Genomic DNA, 19369 nt, shown 5'->3' with positions numbered 1-19369 from the left:
AGAAACATACACCCATACATTTTTATTAAAGTTTTATTGCTTTAATCTCAGGCCACAAAAATAAATATGAATCTTTAGAATCAGTTTATTCAATCATATATAAAGTTTCTTATAATTATAGAATTTTTTAAATTTCATCTGAGCATTACTTTATGAGAGAAATGTAACTTGCTAGGCTTTTGAGGGGGTAGGGGATTGAGATAGAATTTAATCCCTCCCTTTTCTTTTCTTTTTTGGCCCCTACTTCCCTCACGTTTTCAATTTTTGTTTTGGATTAAGTATCTGCAATAATGAAACTATACGTCTGAATAGACATAAAGTTAAACTAGAAACAACTAGAAATTCATTCAATTGTTTGGGGAGTGCAATTTACCTTGTTTAACTTTATGATTAAAAATTATGAAAAGTTTAAAAGTTTTTTACTTTTTCAGGCTGATAGAATTGGTCACTGTGTTACTTGGAAGGTATGGACTCTAGCGATTTGTTTTTTTATAAACGTATTGTCCTTCACACATCTTTCTTTAGGGTAATTATTTAGACAGTCAAACATTAAGCATTATTATACATTTTTATTTTATCGATTCAAAAATTATACAGTGAACTATCCTATTTTTTGTACTGTTGAAAAAAATAATAGGGACTTAAAACCATCCAGGGATCTTAAGGGATATGGAAGATAAATTGATGTACACTCCCAATTATGATGAATATATGTATTTGTCCCTTCCGTAGTTTAAAATTTATGTTGAAGAAGTTTCGACACTGTGGGTTTACACAACCTAATTCAAAGTTACAAAGTTTTTGAGACAACTTATGAAAGATCGTGTTCGAAAAAAATGTTTATCTGTATAACTTACAGTCCAATGTTCCCTACCTCAATCCCTGCTAAAACCAGACTTATTCAGCAAATTTCACTGTTTTAACTTTTGTGAATATTCCAGTATGATTAATATGAATCCAGGTTCCATCCCTTTATGTATCGGGTAAGGTTGATAACCAACCCTTTAATTGCAACACCATTATCTGTAAGTCAAAACTGTGCAATGGAAATGTGTTGCACCGGAATTTGGATATGGCATTCAGTAAAAGCATACTTCTCTTGTCACGCTTATGACACAGTTACAGTAGGGACCATTTTTAATGTCTTCAGTTATAATGCAGTTTATGACGAAAAAATAAAAAAAAATATTAGACACAAAAGAATTTCTTAAAAAGTGTTTACTGAAAAAAGATAGATAAACTTTTATGTGGGTAATTATTTTTATTTTTGCAGTATGATTATAAAGGTGTTCAAAAATGGGCTAAAAATAGTTTATTTGCTATGGGGGGGGGGGGGTTAGTTATGAGTGGTTCAATTTCATGAAATCAATGTTTTCAGTTTTTGTTGACGATGTTCAGCAGTTTTTACATAAAGAAAAATAATAAACTTTTATTCAACAATTCTTTTACAACTGTGCTGACTTACACATTTTTGTCCGATGTATTGAATTCATAAAAGTGTAGCATAATAGTTCATCTACAAGCCAAACATAAAGTATAAATTAATTTTCCAGCATGGCTTCGAAACCGATTGAAATACGCTAGGTTAGAACCGGTTCTTAGCCATAATAAAAAATCATCTTATTACAATTAATTTTCCACAAATATCAAAATAAAACTAATTATATTAAGACCAGTTATATTAGGCTCGAGGGACCGTGGAAAGTGGTATACTTTTTGTTGATTAAGGCATGTAAAAAACGATTTATTTACAATTGGATCTTATACCAGATTATCATCCACTCTAATAAAGTGAAACTTTTAGCTGGCTAAAATAACAATCCCCCATCCCCTCCACTCCTACTGGATGAACAAACTAGCCAATAAGTGATGTCCATGTAAGCAATCTAAATTGACAACAGTTTTCCCCTTGTCATAATATATTTATTCTATATCTTATCCATTTATGTAATTAATTAAGCACAAAGAATAGTTCATATTTTTACAATAAATCTAAATTTGTATTTGTCTGGTTGAATGTAAAAAAAAAATCCGTGCATATCTGAATTTAAATATTATGTCAAAACAAAATACTGTATGTAATTTTAAATGTCTGGCCCATATTTATATTTTACAAAAAAAAATACTTTAAAATATGAAAGGTATTTCACGTAAAGGATGGATTATTTTCCGGGAAACGATACGGGTGCACGAAGTTCTTTTAAAATTTTCACCTCTCATAAATGATTTTACTCCTATCTTATCCAGAAGCTAATGCGGAGTCCTCAAGGTTTTACACCCTCTGACAAAACCATGTGCACACCGCTACGTATTACTGAAATATTTCTCAGAAATATGACTCTTAATATCAAACGCTTTGTAAATGTCAAACTGATACAAATTCTATAAAATTATATTTGACTACTTTGTTGTGTCTAAATCTATACAAATTTGGTTGGTCCATTAAACATAAACTTTTACGAGAACCTTTGATAGAGACAAACATTCAGACATTATAACATCATGATACTTAAGTATGTAGATAAAATAAATATACAGGGTGATTCAGAATAAACTGCGTTTTCCGATTTTCTGACACAACCAGAAGGAATACAGAAAAAAAATTATAGGTCCTTGTTCTCTGTAAAAAAAATATATTAAAGTTAGAAAATGTGTTTTGTAATATCTCTTAAAACAACGACGCATTTTAGAGCATACAAATTTCAAAAAGTGTGTGTGATGACTTTTTCGTCTATTCTTTTGTATTTTTTAAGTAGATTTATTTCTAGTAAAATATTTCTGCCATTCTAAAAAGATGATCAAACATATTCTGTTACTGCAAATGCATCCTAATTAAGAAATGTGAAAAAAGGACAAATTGCAGTTTCTCAAAAATGCTTTTGTGGGAAGCTAAAAAGCATTTCACCTTAAAACTCATTAAAGTACTTTTCTTAGACCTTTTTCTAAATTAACCCATTAGTGCCGAGCGCCACTTTTATGGGCCGATCGAGCTGTAAGTTTTAGGGAAGCTTTATAATGGTCAAAACGGAATTCGTATTTTTTTGTTTTGCTCTAGTGGCGTGCACAGGAAAGTTGCAAAAAAACCCGGTTCGGCTTGGCCATAAATACCAACCAGGCATTAACACCCGTTTTTGGTGCTTTCCCCCAGTTTTAAAACCCGGTTGACCTGTATAAACCCGGTTATTTTGACCAAAAATCGAAAAATGTAATTTTTGAACGCCAAAAGTTAGATGAACACTTTTTAGAACTTTGATACGATCCGTAATTGAAAACTACACAACCTCATGTAATCTATAGAGCTACAAGTATAATACGAAGCGATTTATTTCAAATTTAGTGTTTCGGCTATAGGTGCCGCCGTTTCGGGTAAAAAAACCCGTTGCTCGAAGTTTTAAAAGACACACACTACAAAAAAAGAACATATAAAATTTGGGTGTTACATATCAGAAAACGAGCATAAAACTATTGGGTGACACCTATAGAGATTACTAGGGTTATTAGGGTGGCTCAAACCCTTACTAATGACGTAAACTGTTATTTTTATTGGTTGAAAAGTTAAAACCGGGTAATAAAAACCGAAACCGAGCCGGGTTTTAAAATTTTCGGGTATTTATGGCCAAGCCGAACCGGGTCATAATAGGGCGTAAAAAAACGATAAAAAAATCATATAAAAAATTATAATTTGAATAAAACGAATTCACAAATAGATGTACTTGTCAATAAACATTAGATTTCACAAAAAAAATCAGTGACTTTACTATAAAAACAAAAAAGTTAGAAGGGGTATTTGAATTTTCATGATTTTCAAATTTTGTTGAGCTATACCAGCAAACGGTAGTAAGCTAAACTGCCTGCTCCAGGGGGAAATGAAAGTCAGGGTAGTAGAGGGGGGATTCATTCTGAGAATGATGCAATTATGAAGCCGGAAACCGGTTTTTTTTCCATTTTTCGGAACCGGGTTTTAGTGCCCGGTTCGGCACTAATGGGTTAATATTGAATTTTTTAGGTTTTTTTTATACAAAATGGAACACTTATCATAATTTTTCTTGCACAGCATTTTTCACATAAAGCATTTTTTGATACTGTATACCTTTTATAAATATAAAACCATTAAGTTATTGCATGGATAATAAGGATTATGAATAAACTATTTTTTTACCATTTTTACAGGGTAAAAGTATAAACTTATTGTTATCTCTGACACGCAAATCGTGTATTCAAAAGCTTAGAATCTTTAACTCTGTCTGTATATCTGTGTGTAAATCATTTTCTATATTCTAAATATTTTTGTTGTTTTAGGCAAAATATTGAGCTTAAACACCTTAAATTATATTTGGATGCAATAGGTTTATGTTGAGTAATGTATATTCGAAAAACCTTAATATTATTATTTTTTATCAATATTTGAATTTTTGTTTATTTTCCGTTTATAATTTTCTTTTAAAATTTGTGTGTTATGACTGTATTATGTACTTGTTACTGTACAAATGTTGTTAACCTTCTTTATCAGAATTACAATTAATATTATGTACTTTCAACAATTACCATAGCAACCACTATAACTAGTAGGGTCTGTCCTTCCGTCTTTATAACAACGTTATAAAAATATTGAGATTTTCTCAGCTTTTATGAAAGATAGAGGTAATTATGCAGATTCTCCATACCATATCTCATAATAATTGATTTATCAGTCAGATCACTGTTTGACTTTTTTTTCTGCTCTTAGTTGTTTTGTTTCGTAGCGCAAAGATTGTCTATAATCAATTTTGTCCGTCACACAAAAGGGCTAGGTGACGCTTCAGGTACAAGTACACGCTACCTTGAACATACTCTGCTTGTGAATTGCCCAGGGCATTAGGTATGAAAGCACCAGACATTCAACCAACTCCTTGGTTGCACGACCTTTGACTGAAAGCTCTAACTTGGTATGGCAATGAGTTATGCCTGTTTTTGGCCAAGACATTCCCCCTATTTTGACTATTAATGTCACGCATCTGACATAGCAGCTGTACCGAAATACAGTGAGCACCACACTAAAACGCAAATATTCCATGCAGTAATGAGTGCTTGTCTGTATATTACGCAATTTGTTGATAGTTGTTTCTTGTTACATTCAATTTGAAGCATGTATGCAACTAACGTCTAGAATTGTAATGGTAAGTGTTACGCAATAAATGATTCCACACTTTCACACATAGTAACATGGTGAGCACGGAAAACCCCCCTCCCCCATATTTTAAAATAAATTGAAAATAAGGGTGAGCAGTTTTTCTTTGTTTGTTAATTTTGGTAATGTTAGGTTAGGTCATTTTGGGTACTGAAAACCAACCCTATTAAAAATGTAAAACCATTAATATTTTTTTAAATATTTTTATTCTGATTTAATAACATGGTTAAACGATTAAATTTCGATGATTTTCAGTAACTTAAAATTAAACTAAAAGATTGACCCCCTTTCTCTATTTCCCTGTGAAAATTGAGACCCGGCAAAATTGTTTGAAGGTTACAATATTGTCAGTGTTCAGTTCAAGCAGAAGAAAAGCTTGAAAAACTTTGTACTATAACTTAAACAAGACACCAAACGTTCATAAAGTGTATTAACAGAAACCCTGAACAATTTACCTAAGTTTTTAATACAATACAGCCAATAAAATACTGTTGAATCGTCATTTGTTTAGTACATTTTTTCAAAAATACAGGGTGTCCGTCGGAAACTGTTTATTAAACCTTAATATTTGAGCTATCTTAGTAAAATAAAAAGGATTTGGCAGCCTACTACTGACCATTTTATGGAATAGTGATGAAAAATCAACAAAGTTAACAGAAAAAAATCTACAAGTTAATACACCCTGTATTTGTAAAACTCGAGAAAAATTCAAATGTACAAAACATGAACTGTATAACATCGGACCATGAATCAACCCCCTAATTAAAAATGTCAAAGCATGAAAACCTTTAAATAATTATAAAATAGTACAAAATTAATAATATTTTTTATTTATTATTGTTATATTTAAAGATTATGTTTAAATTTCTTCTCAAAAAGAAAACTAAACAAAATTTGAATATCTTTGTAGTTTGTTGGAGACCAAAATAAAAGCAAATGTTCATAAAATATTTACCTAAACTTTAGCTACTTTACTTGAATACCATATTTGGTTCTTGGTGGTAGTTTAAGTTTCTAGTTACTACCAGTTTTTCTGTGCATATATCACACGAATTTTTAAGGAATAGGTTCATAGTTTTGATTATAAATATACTGTTTGTACTATTCAGATTAATAAATAGATTTATAAAGAAGATTTAAATATTATTATAAAATATATTAAAATAAATTTAATTTTGATTCCTATCTATAATACAAAGTAGAACGATGTCTGTCTGTCTGTCTGAAGCTTAAGATCTCAGTAACCACTAAATTAATTGGGCTCTACTCTTCAGGGAATATACCTACTGGTCCTGTGATGGTTTTAATCTATTTTCTTGGGGGTGTGACACCCCCAACCCCCCAAAAAAAGGAAAATACTCCCCCAAAAAAAGTTATTTTTTTTAAAACTGAAATTTAAAAAGGGGGGTTGTCGACTAATACCCCCCAAAAAAATTTCTTTCAATTTGGGAGGGGTAACTCCCATTACCTATTAGAACGATGCCCCTTAGAGGCTAGGAGCGAAGCCAGTATTAAAGAATAAAGTAAAGCTTCATAAATTTGGTTAATTGCTAATTAATTTTTAATTTACTACTTCTAATTTTACAACAGTAACTTTTGCTTTTAATAAATATTATTTAATTCATACTCATTTTGTAGTTTTGTAAACTTGACTAGATTTCCCTTATTTTTGGCAAATAAAAAAAAAAGATATAAGAAAAGTCTAAAATCTAATAAGGTATAAGGTAATTACTTCCTTATTTATCTTGGTTGTTCTTATCATTTTTTCTTTAAAAATTCTTTTTTATTTCCTACATTTCATAAAACGTAAGGTAAAGGCTCAAAAAGATAAAGCATTATACAGTTACAGTACACCCTAATTATGTTAAACAAAATTTCCTCTTATTTAGATTTAAACTATAGGTAGAAAAGTTTTGACATTGCGAGATTCGTCAATCTAATCAAATTTAACAAGAATGAGAAAACTTTGGGAACCAGTATAATTTTCAGCCCAATGTTCCTTTCCTCCCTGTTTAGTTCTGTCGGCGATGACAGTAGTTCGAAATCTCGGATTTTTTAAAACTTGTTTTGTTCCCCCCCCCCCCCCTTATTTTTGTGCATTAACTGGTGTTTATACAAATGCGCCAATTTCAAATCCCCTACCTAAAATTTTTTTATAATATTTTTTATTAAAACTCAAATTAAAAAGTAGAAAGGCGGTTGACTTATCCCCCTCCCACTTTAATAATACCTAAAGGCTTCTAGGGGGCGTTGCCCCTCGTCTATCTTAAAATAAAAGCTATATCTTGCATTATTTTTTTCAATTAGGTGTTTGAACACGAATTGCATATAGTAAAACTATTTTTCTTTTTTAATTGTTATCCTAATAAGATAAAAGTTATACTTAAAAATTGTTTTAATATTTAGCATTTTTTAAAAAAACACCAAAATTGACCAAAATATGCGTATATTTTTTGTACTCACTTGCGTCATTTATATTTCAGATTTTATTTACCCGTCATCCTGTCGGCTATTCTTTACACAATGAAAAGAGGGAAATGGTCAGAAATTTAGAGATAGATCATAAGAAAATAATTCTACTTTTCTTGCTTTTCAAAAGTCGTCTGTTGTATATTGAACTTTATCTAATACTGGCTTCTAAAGCGATTTTTCCTGGGAGTGTGGTGGTACCTTCCCCAGAAATAGGTATAAATCTTTCCAGGACCTTTGAGATGCTTAATTCCAAAGGAGAACCGTATCGGTTCAGTGGTTAGTGAAATCCCTTAGTTCAAACAGATACAGATCCTGTTACTTTTTTATAAGTATTTGTCGATTTTTCATTTCAAAATATACAAAATCCTAATTTTTAGTAGCGCGAGTACTCCAAAATAAGAATATTTTCGTCAGACGTCCGTACGTTACTAAGTTTGTCTGTCATACATTACATATATGGCCAATAATGGTTTCGGTTTAAGCATTTCAAACCAATTAAAAATTTGTAACTTTTAATAGAAAATATTGTCCATTTTGGTATAACGTAAATATTAATATTTCCCTAGAAAACTATCTATGACTCCTGTAAATAAATAGACAATAATAGTTCTATTATTGCTGATACTCATATTGATAATATTATACATAATAATAATGGATATAGAATATACGTGGATATAATGATACAGGAAAAATTATCATCAAATTAGTTTGCTATTTCACCTGTCAATTATTGGTCAGTTTGTTCTTCCAGTAGGAGGGGAGGGGATGGGGTAATACAGGGGATGGGAAAGAACGTTATTTTATCCCACTACAAGTTTTACTTTATTTAAGTACATGATTCTATTTGATATTCTGGTGTAAGATCCAATAAATAATAAATCCATTATAATAATAAATTTCATTATTTGTATTTATTATGCATTTTTGGTTCTTCATATGTCTCTATATCAATTTGTGTACATTTTTTCATGAGTTTTTTTAAAGCGAAGCTTTTCTTCAGAAGGGCTCAAACAAGCATGTATTGATACTTTCAAGCAATATTTGGACTTAATGGAAATTATGATTTTGTTATGCTTGGCTACAATATTTGGAACGCAGCTACTCTCCAACCTAGCTAAAAAGAATGAAACTTACCCTAACTAATCATTAGACTTGAACTTTTATTAGCTTTAATGTCATTGCTGCATTCTTTTGGATATATATTATTTCTTTTAGTATTTGATCGTAAAACGATTATATATTGTTTAAAAGAACATAATTAATAATTATAGCTTTGTGTTGAAGAATAAATACAGGAAAATACTAGATTTTTGTACAAAAATATAAATATACAATATAGTCTACGCAATGAAAATATAGGTAGATGCATTGATAAACAATGATGACAACACCCATAAGTAGCGAAGCTTTTAAATGTAAAAGTAAGAATTCAGCAAAACAAATTTTAAAGAATAAGAAGAATAACAGACAAACAGAAAGACATAAAAAAAACGATGCTCAGTGTCTGTGTGTTTGTGTGTATGTTTGTACCAAAGTATATCACTAACTGCTAAACCGATCGGGTCCTCCTTGACAGGGTAGCTTCTTATAGGTCCCGGGAAGGTTTATAACTATTTTAGGCGACCACCACCCTCCCAAGAGAAATCGCCCATAGAAAAATTACACCATTACACTAGTCACCAAAGTTTTATAAAAAAAAACGTTTCCTTATTCGTTGGCTTAACAATTTTGTAAATTTTCTATTGGTTGATTCATTAAGTTGAGTGTTCAAACGTTTCAACCACTAATTTTCAATCAATTTGTCGGCAATTGTCTTATCTCTTGATATCCCTGGTTGTACCTGAAATACCCACAGACAGTACACTCCACTCCAAGATCTCCAAAATTTGGGACACTCTTCACCTTCAAACAAGAAATATTAATTGCCCATTAGAAAGTTAGTATTTACATTAAACACGGTTAATTAATTCAGTGTATATTTTTATCCTTATCCTATCTATAATATAAAGTAGAACAATGTCTGTCTGTCTGTCTGTTTGTAACAAAGGGTCTCGCCAACCGCTGAACCGATCGGGTTCTCCTTAACAGGGTAGCTTCTCATAGAAATAATCTGACAAAATCTGTTAACATGATATCGTTTGAAATAAAAAAAAAACATTTAAAGTGCCACTAGAAGCCTCTAAGGGCGCAGTTATTACATATATATAAAGTAGTAAGCTTTTTTGTCTGTAGCGAAGGATCTCGCTAACGGCTGAACCGATATGGTTCTCCTTTACATTGAAGCATCATATAGGTCCAGGGAAAGTTTTTAACTATTTTAGGGGAGGGTACATCCACCTTAAATGCCCCTAGACCCTATAGGCTTCTAGAGGGCGTAGCCGCTAGTTTTTTTTTTATAAAAGTAACATGATGTCTGTAGCTTATTATATTATTAACTGCTGAAACGAAATGATTCTTCTTTATAGTGAAGCTTCTTATATTACCAGGAAAGATTTATAACTATATCGGAGGACGGTAATCGCTGTTGAATAAAACTTCTCACCCCAAAAATTTTACTTTTTCTTATTAAAAAAAAGATATAAAGTGGAGGGTAGACTTGCTTTATTGCTCCACCCTAGAGGCCTCTAGGTGAGTAGTCCTTATACATATAGAAGCGGTAAAATATCTTTTATTATGTCATGCGTTTTCTAATGGCGAACCGTCAGGAGCATATTTTATGACATTGGATGGTTTTCAGGGAAGGGTAGATCAACCCCTTTAAATTTCAAATATAGGATAATTAAATTTAAGATTTTCAGGAAAAAAATACTAGAAAAAGATAAATAGGTAGATAAAAGTATAAAAAAGAATTTATTTGTACTAAGACTAAAATAGTTTGCCAAGACATAAACTTTTATTGCTAATGGTTTCACAAGTACAATGTAAAGGGTGAACAAAAACAAGTAAAACATCATATAAAGCGAAGCTTAGAAATAGACAAACAACAAAAGCGTTTTTATTGAGGATTAAATTAAAATGGGTTAAAAAACTTATTTAAAATCTGTTTAGAATTGCCTTAATGTAATATTCTTTTAGGGCATAATAACCTATTGGTACGTAAAAATAAAGATGCTATGTTTATATTTCTATTCCATTAAAAAATATGCATGAAACTGGAGCATATATAGGCGGAATGAAAGACGTAATAATATTTTTTTTCTATCAAAATAGTTTTATTTCAAGCTTCGTTGTACTAATGTCTAAAAAAGCAAAATTTTTGGACATCCTGATTGTTTAACTTATATGTGTAAGAATTGGCAGCAATTTATAAACATTTTATTCTATAATACTTTTTCTAAAGCACAAGGAAAAGATTGAAGCATTTGATTTTTATTTTAATTATTGTTATTCTTTAAATTATCTTAGCATATGCGGTGTAATTATTGTAAAATTGTTTCCAGTATAGCTTTGAAACCGATGAATATCCTGTGGATTAGAACCGGTTTTCAGTCATACTGAAAAATTATGTATAGCATCGTATTATATCCAGTTTTCTACGAATATAAAAATGTGCAATCGTAAGATTAAAACCACGAATATCAAAAATTAATACAGGAATTTCGGCCCCTCGGGGCCAACTAAACGGGTTTTAATCTAGTATTTTTTTTTTCATTTTAATATCCACAGAAAGCTGTATATAATACGATGCGATAAACAACTAACATGTCAACAACAGCATGTTGATATTCTTTCAGCAACGACCACTTTTTAGTAGCGAAGCTACTCTATAATTCACTTTGTCCGTCCGTCAGTCAGTCAGTCAGTCCGTAACGCTATGGGGGAAATGGGATTTACTCAGCTCCTATAAAAGATAGAATGCTGAAATTTTTTGACAACATTCCCATCATTAAGGAGCACAATTGACCATAAAACATCATTGGCGGTCAGACCGCTTTTTAGCAGATTTTAGGCTATTTTTATATTTTTCACATTTTTCTCCATATCTTCAGTGTTTATGGACCGATTTTCAAAATTTTTTCAGTTACAGATATCAAAATTAAATTTCCCGTTTAAAGAAACAACCATGAAGGCCAGACTGCCTTTTCAGCAGGTTTTGGGCTATTTTTATATTTTTCACATTTTTCTCCATATCTTCAGTGTTTATGGTCCGATTTTCAAAAATTTTTCAGTTATAGATATCAAAATTAAATTTCCCGTCTTTTAAAGAAAACAACCATGACGGCCAGACTGCCTTTTTAGCAGGTTTTAGGCTGTTTTTTTTATATATATTTAACATTTTTCTCCATATCTTCAGTGTTTATAGTCCGATTTTCAAAATTTTTCAGTTATAGATATCAAAATTAAATTTCCCGTCTTTTAAACAAAATAACCATGACGGCCAGACTGCCTTTTTAGCAGGTTTTAGGCTATTTTTATATATTTAACACTTTTTTCCATATCTTTAGTGTATATGGTCCGATTTTCCAAATTTTTTAAGTTAAGGATTTAAAAATTAAATTTTTAGTCGTTTTAATAAAACAACCATGACGGCCAGACTGTCTTTTATCAGGTTTTTGGCTATTTTTATATGTTTTACATATTTCCCCATATCTTTGTTTATTTTAATGCAATTTTCAAACTTTTATGGGATATCTGTATCAAAATAATTTTTCCTATTGTTATGAGCATCTTTAATATAATTTACTTTGACCATCGTCATCATGCAAAATAAAACAAGGTTTCATGTTTATTTTATCCAATAAATCTATTCTTGATTTTAGTAAAAACCTTTTAAATCTACCTGTACGTATTCCCATCGACGATTTTTTGTGCTTCGCTACTTATGGATGTTGTCATCCTTGTTATTAAACTCATTTTTTGTACTTTTCTGCTTATAAATGTAGTTTTCTTTTTCTTTTTTGTTTGGGGGTGACGATTTTCCTATAAATGGTCAACAACTCTTTGAGAAAAATATCCTAATACAAAATTAATGCAAGGTTGAAATAAACTGATACAAAAATTTCTTTTATATAAATGGCAGGCGTTACTGATAATTAAAGTGACAAATTAAAACAATTAAATGCATATAAAAAATGACAAATTTTGACTAATTTTAAAATTGTATGTGCAGTGCAATGTAATAACAAATTAGTTAAATGCAAACACTGAAAAAATTACAATGTTTATTTTGCTCGAATTTTAAAATAAAACAGCAGTGATAAAATATACTAAAATAAATATGGGGTAACAACGCATTTTATATTTAACATTATTTAAAACTAACGAAAATTATCTATCTGACATTTTCTGCAATAGAGGATGCTTGAAATGGACATAATTTTATCTTCTTTGACATAATTACATTTCAGACTTTATTATAGATATGCTTCGCTCATTTCATTATCATGTAATAAAATGTATTCAAAAAGTAAAAAAACATGTCATATTTAAAATGAACATGAACACTTTTTGGTAATTATTATTGAGTTGATACGCTTTCTAAATTGTTCACTGTTACATTATTCCAAGATTTAAAACGTGATATATATAAGATGTATAAAGTAACAAACATGAGCCATCTGTTACAGACGGATGAACATATCCTAAATGTAGAAAAGCTTTGCTTTTAAAAATTGTATCACCTTTAATCTATTTGATGATTCTTGGCATTTTCTACACTTGGATCTGACCCCACCTGCAAATTATTTTCATTAATTCAATTAATTGTACAATTACATCTATCTATCTATCTATTTATCTATCTATCTATCTATCTATCTATCTATCTATCTATCTATCTATCTATCTATCTATCTATCTATCTATCTATCTATCTATCTATCTATCTATCTATCTATCTATCTATCTATCTATCTATCTATCTATCTATCTATCTATCTATCTATCTATCTATCTATCTATCTATCTATCTATCTATCTATCTATCTATCTATCTATCTATCTATCTATCTATCTATCTATCTATCTATCTATCTATCTATCTATCTATCTATCTATCTATCTATCTATCTATCTATCTATCTATCTATCTATCTATCTATCTATCTATCTATCTATCTATCTATCTATCTATCTATCTATCTATCTATCTATCTATCTATCTATCTATCTATCTATCTATCTATCTATCTATCTATCTATCTATCTATCTATCTATCTATCTATCTATCTATCTATCTATCTATCTACCTATCTATTTAAATAAAATATTTCTTATCTTTTTTTCTGCACATGAAATGTAAATAATCTTATAGATCTATCTATCTATCTATCTATCTATCTATCTATCTACCTTGAGTTCTGTAGATAGTCTGATTGTCTACAGTTTCAGTGTTTCCATTCTGATCTTGGTTCAACATTGTACAATCATTTCTGTAAAAATTACAAGTTAAATTTAAAATTTTAGCTGTATTACAAAGTAGAACGATGTCTATTAGGCTCTACTGGATTGGTTTAGAGCTATTTTCTAGGAGAGTGTTAGCTATCCCCTGAAAAAACACTCAAACATACGCCCCCCCCCCCCCACCCAATTTATTATTTTTTTATTTTATTTTTCAAAACCAAGAAAATTATGAGGAGAGGGGGGTGTTACCGTAACCCACCACCACTCAAAGAAAGAAGCACACAGTGAACAATAATAAGAAGTGAATCATTCATGCTAACAACATATCTCAACATATTTATAGATAATAAATATTGTAAAATGTATTTGATTTATGATCTAGCAAATAAGTTATTATAGATTTTATAGAATGAATAATAAATATAGTTATCCTCTCTTTTAAACAAACAGAAAAACATTATTTCCATTATTTCTAACTACCGACTACACTCCTTATTCCTCTAGGGTCACATAAAGAAAGGGGATAGAGTCGGCCCTCCAATTATAATTTTGATATTTAAAAGAAAGAGCAATATTATTTTTTTTTTGAGGTGGTAAATTTTTTCTAGGTCCTATTTTCCAGGTTATATTTCCAAAACTTTCTATTTTTGTATAGCAATTAGAGATGTTTTTCCAACGCCCTTCTTATTTTAAATCATTTCTAAAAATAAGGAGGAAGGGGTTTATCTTTGCTCAACAAGGTACTTTGTGCGAAAGTACCATATATTTTCATTTGGTGTTCTATATACAAGAATAAAGCAACACGTGCACTTTTTGAATTCTTTGAGCTCCAAATGCACCTTTATTTTAAGATGTATTTAAAAACACCTGTTATACATTTTTTCGGAACACCCTGTTTATATATTCATATCTTTACATATGCAAGAAGTATGATTTTCCTTATTAATTCTCTTTTATGTGTCATTAGTTTCTTTCTTTACATATATTTGTATTCTTATCATCTCATAACTATATTAAGTATTCAGTAATTTCATTATGCATCAGTTGGGTAAATGAGATTATTTTTATTTACAATTGTCTGTTTGTCTTTTTCTTATTAGTTGGAAAAAAAAATTTGGGTAAATTTCAGTTCAGAGGTGAATTCTTAAAAAACTTTTGCCCCACTAAAATCAGTGAGGCAAACTAAAAATTTAGAGGGGATAATTTTGCCTCACTAAAATTTTAGTGGGGCAAACTGATTTTAGTGGGGAAAAAGTTTTTTTTAAGAATTCATCTCAGTAGTCTTTAATTTTCAAAGTCATTTAATTTCCTTATATTTCCATTTCTCTTACCTTCCAAGAGCCATTTATAAAGTAATTTATTCTGTAACTGTTCATTTTTTAATCCACGGTAGACAATCCTTCGTTTATAATTTCATTAAACATTTGCTCAATTTTATTGTTCATTTTTTAAGGAAAATTTATTTTCAAGTAATTATTGCACTACTTTTGGAAATAGATGTCCCTGTTTTATATAACAAAGACATACTAATCAATCATACAAAATTATATTTTCATGAATGTTTGTTTGTCTGACTCTAAAGATCTTAGAAACTTTTAGACCTTTTGGGTTCTCATTTTAGGACAGATTTTTTATTTTAAGTCATAGAAGTAAGCGATAAAAAGCGGTCGTTTCTAGAGGCACATTTTACAAGATTACTCAGGGCTCGGCAGTCGCGTTTCAGCCGCGACTAATCTAAAACCCGTTTGGATACTTTACAAATTTTTATGAAAAAGAGGAAATGCCATATTTGGGTCAGGTTTAGACTTCCAGCTGGTGTTTAAAATAGTGAAATGTTAATTTCTTAGAGGTGGCTGCCGAGCCCTGAAGATAATGATGGTATTGTGTTTGAAATTATTGCAGTTTGCTCCTTTTATTGTAAATTGCATTATCAGCAAGAAAAACATTCAGAATTCTGCTCTTAAAATTGATAAAACTTTTTTTATAGTAAAACTTGTTTCAGTCAGTTTATTTTGTTATCTAGAGGTTTAGAAATTCGAAGGGTTTGTGAGGGTAAAATAGCCTTAAACCTCCCCATAATTTTAGATGTAAAGCTTTCCAAAGATCGGTTAAAATTGGCTAGCATGATCATAAGGGACAAACAATAACCTTTCTATATGATAGAATGATAATTTGCGAAAGAAAAATTTTGGCTTTATTGTTGGCTAAAACTATTTTTATTCCATGAAAGGTTTTTACTTTCCTTTTATTGCAATATTAAGATAAATATATTTTCTTACAGCTTATTTATAAATATATTCTTAGCGCAGGCCTCTTTGTTATGGATATGCCCGTCACTCCTTTCGTCAGGATCTGATACATTTTTGGCCACAAAATAAAAAATATAGGACGTATCTTAAGCGATAATACAATGGAAGATATATTAATGTACCAATGATGATAAACAAATTTACCCCTTCTGTGAATTAAAATAATTGGTCGAAATGTTCGGATACTGTTGGTTTAAACCAACCAATCAAGTATTAAAAGTTTTAAGCCAAGGAATGAGAAAACAGTTTATAAAACTTTGGGCACCAGTATGATTTTTTAATAATCTTATATAATATGTCAATTATCAAAACCCCTTATTCATATTTTAACCAGTAATTTTTGTCGTTTTTTATGTGCTTTGGATATGTATATTTGTTTTCTCCTCTTAATATTGGCAAAGTATTGAGCATATTTGATGCTTTTAGTCCTATTATAATACCTTAGAGAAATATTGCATATTTATTAAATAAAGGGTTTAGTATTACATTTATTTATCTTTATTAATGTACCTACTTCATAATAAAGTAATTTTCGTATGTTGCTGGTATTCGATTAATAAATAGAATGCGATTTACTCAGCTGTTTAAAAAGATAGATGAGTGCGAGAGTTTTTTTATTATTGATCATCTACTCTATGTTTTCCTTTGTCTGTCTGCCCAATATGCTATGTATAAGATTTTATTTCTTTTTATCCTTGAACTTTTTGTTTTAAAACTTGTGTATATTTTCTTTCTACTGGGTATCTTTAATAAGAGATATAAGTTTTCCGGAATTGTAATGTAGGGAGTAGATTTGAAATCTGCATCAAATTTTAAGGATTTTTTATAAAATTCGTTTTTTGTATAATTCTTTATCTAAAAGCGGAAATACAAATTAAGTTAATTAATTTTGGCATCTGTGATTGGTGGATTTAAAAAATCTGCGCTCTGATTGGATGTCGTACATCATTCAACCAATTAGAGCGCAGGTAGTATTGGTCAAAATTAATTAACTTAAAATGTATTTTCGCTTTTAGATAAAGAATTTTACAAAAAACGAATTTTAGGATCAAGTCAAGCTGAGTATGCCAATAGTCTGTTTTGGCACACTGTACTTGACTTGGGGGAATATTGGCATACTCTACTTGACTAGGGGGAATATTGGCATACTCTGCTTTACTAAGGGGAATATTGGCATACTCTGCTTTACTTATCAAGATATGCTTTTCCTAGAATTTTGAAATAATTTATGTATAGAATATATATACTAGCAGCTTCACCCCCGCCCCACTCTCGATGTCTCTAGGGGCATTTGAGGGAAGGAGAGAGCTGAAAATCTTCTTTACATTTAAGTTTAAAAAAGAAAAACTATGTAACAAAATCATGGTATTTTGAAGGACCAATAAGAAGCTTCATTGAAAGAAGAATCATAACAGTCCATCGATTAGTGAGATCTTTTATTTTGAAATTTTAATGGTTTTAGGCTAATTTTCGTAACTTTTCTACTACTTGGAATAGAGAGCTCCTAGATGCTAGGGACGCAACTGCTATTTTATATATTATGCGTACATAAAGTAGTAAATTTGTAGGTTGAATTAGATGACAACCTATATAATAAATATTAGACTTAAATGAATATTCTTAAATCCTGAGTCATGATCATACAAGTAGCGAAGCTACTCTATAGTTAACTTTTTCTAATCGTGCAGTCTATCATTTTAAACTTTTTCCCCCACATTTAGAGTCAGTCCATTAAGTAGCCTATTTTCGTATGTTAAATAAATGTACTTTCGATTTTATATCTTTAAATATGACAATATTACATGTTGTTATTTGACTTTAGACAGAACTTCTATAAATATTATCATTCTTGTTTCTGTTTAATATAATCCTTTGTAATAAATTCCAATATGTTATATAAAACAATTTCTAAATTTCCTTTTGCTTATCCATAATTTTTTCGGCCTTTTTTAACCATTCAGTTACGGGAAACATTAATCCCCTAATCTATTAATAATTCTCATCTCCGCCCCCTTTTAAGACTTACATATATTTATATCAATAACAAGGATGACAACATCCATGAAAGCGAAGCAAAAAAGCTCAAACCCACAGACAAACTAACTTAAACGTATTATAAACGTTAAATATGATATTAAAAGATTAATTTATTTTGTTATTTATGTATAAAATTGTGTCTTTTGGTAAATAAATCGGAAAATATGTTCAATTCATCTTTTTTTATATTTTTTTTGTCATGCTGCTTTGTTTGATAAACTATTGGCATACTATGCTTTACTTGATGAAATATTGGCACACGCTACTTGACTTAGGGGAATATTGGCATACTCTACTTGACTAGGGGGAATATTGGCACGCTCTGTTTTACTTGTTGCCATTGGCACATTCAGCTTGACTTGATCCGAATTTTATAAAAAAATCCTTAAAATTTGATGCAGATTTCAAATCTACTCCCTACATTAAAATTCCGGAAAACTTATATCTCTTAATCTTTAATCTAAATATAAAGTCCGTTAGTTTTTATATTTTCGATCATGTAGTTGGCCAATGCCATAACTCAGGGATCTAAAGGGATAAGACAATGACTGATAAATTGATGTACATCCACAATGATTATGCACAAAATTTGAGATTGTAAAGTAACTGTTTTAGTATTCGAAAATGGTCTGTTTTGTAAGCATGTTTGACAGAATTTTGGCCAATTACTTAATCTAACATATTAAAAAATGAATAAGGCATAACCAACAAGCGAAATATATCTAAAATGCTATTTGGGGGAGGGGGGTGGCAGATGTAGTGGTCGTTAATCCTACGATGTGTTGACCCCAAACGACAGCTGAAATTACGTATAGCTTTTGTGATTTTCGGACTAACGGACTTTAAGTATGAAACCTTTGATGATGTAGAAGAAGGTTATCAACTTATTTATGATGCACGAACCAATCTAACTTTTTAAATTCTTTTACAGACTTTGCAAATAAATTCTGGATTAAAAATGCATTTTAGCCCAAGTTAAAAACCTAATCTTGCATTTAAAAAAAACCAGTCAATTAACACATAAATTATCAAAACAAG

At 30.1% G+C, this 19369-nt stretch overlaps 1 protein-coding gene across 1 annotated transcript in view; it reads right to left on the bottom strand.

Annotated features, from left to right (window-relative positions):
- Nucleotides 1-14013, bottom strand: part of LOC145329629 (uncharacterized) — a 31980-nt gene extending 17967 nt beyond the window's left edge. Inside the window, exons 1-3 of the mRNA XM_080173946.1 lie at nucleotides 13935-14013; nucleotides 13264-13316; nucleotides 9483-9544 (exon numbers count right to left, since the gene is read on the bottom strand). Coding sequence (XP_080030072.1) covers nucleotides 9483-9544; nucleotides 13264-13316; nucleotides 13935-14001 — 182 coding nt within the window. The 5' untranslated portion in view covers nucleotides 14002-14013. The remainder of the gene's footprint in view (nucleotides 1-9482; nucleotides 9545-13263; nucleotides 13317-13934) is intronic.
- Nucleotides 14014-19369: the final 5356 nt, after the last annotated feature.

Source organism: Acartia tonsa, chromosome 10 (genome assembly GCF_053477335.1).
Source record: "Acartia tonsa isolate MP-2025a chromosome 10, ASM5347733v1, whole genome shotgun sequence".
Taxonomy (NCBI): Eukaryota; Metazoa; Arthropoda; class Copepoda; order Calanoida; family Acartiidae; genus Acartia; species Acartia tonsa.
The sequence above is the reverse complement of the archived record's forward strand: the minus strand, read 5'-3'. Positions and strand labels throughout refer to the sequence as shown.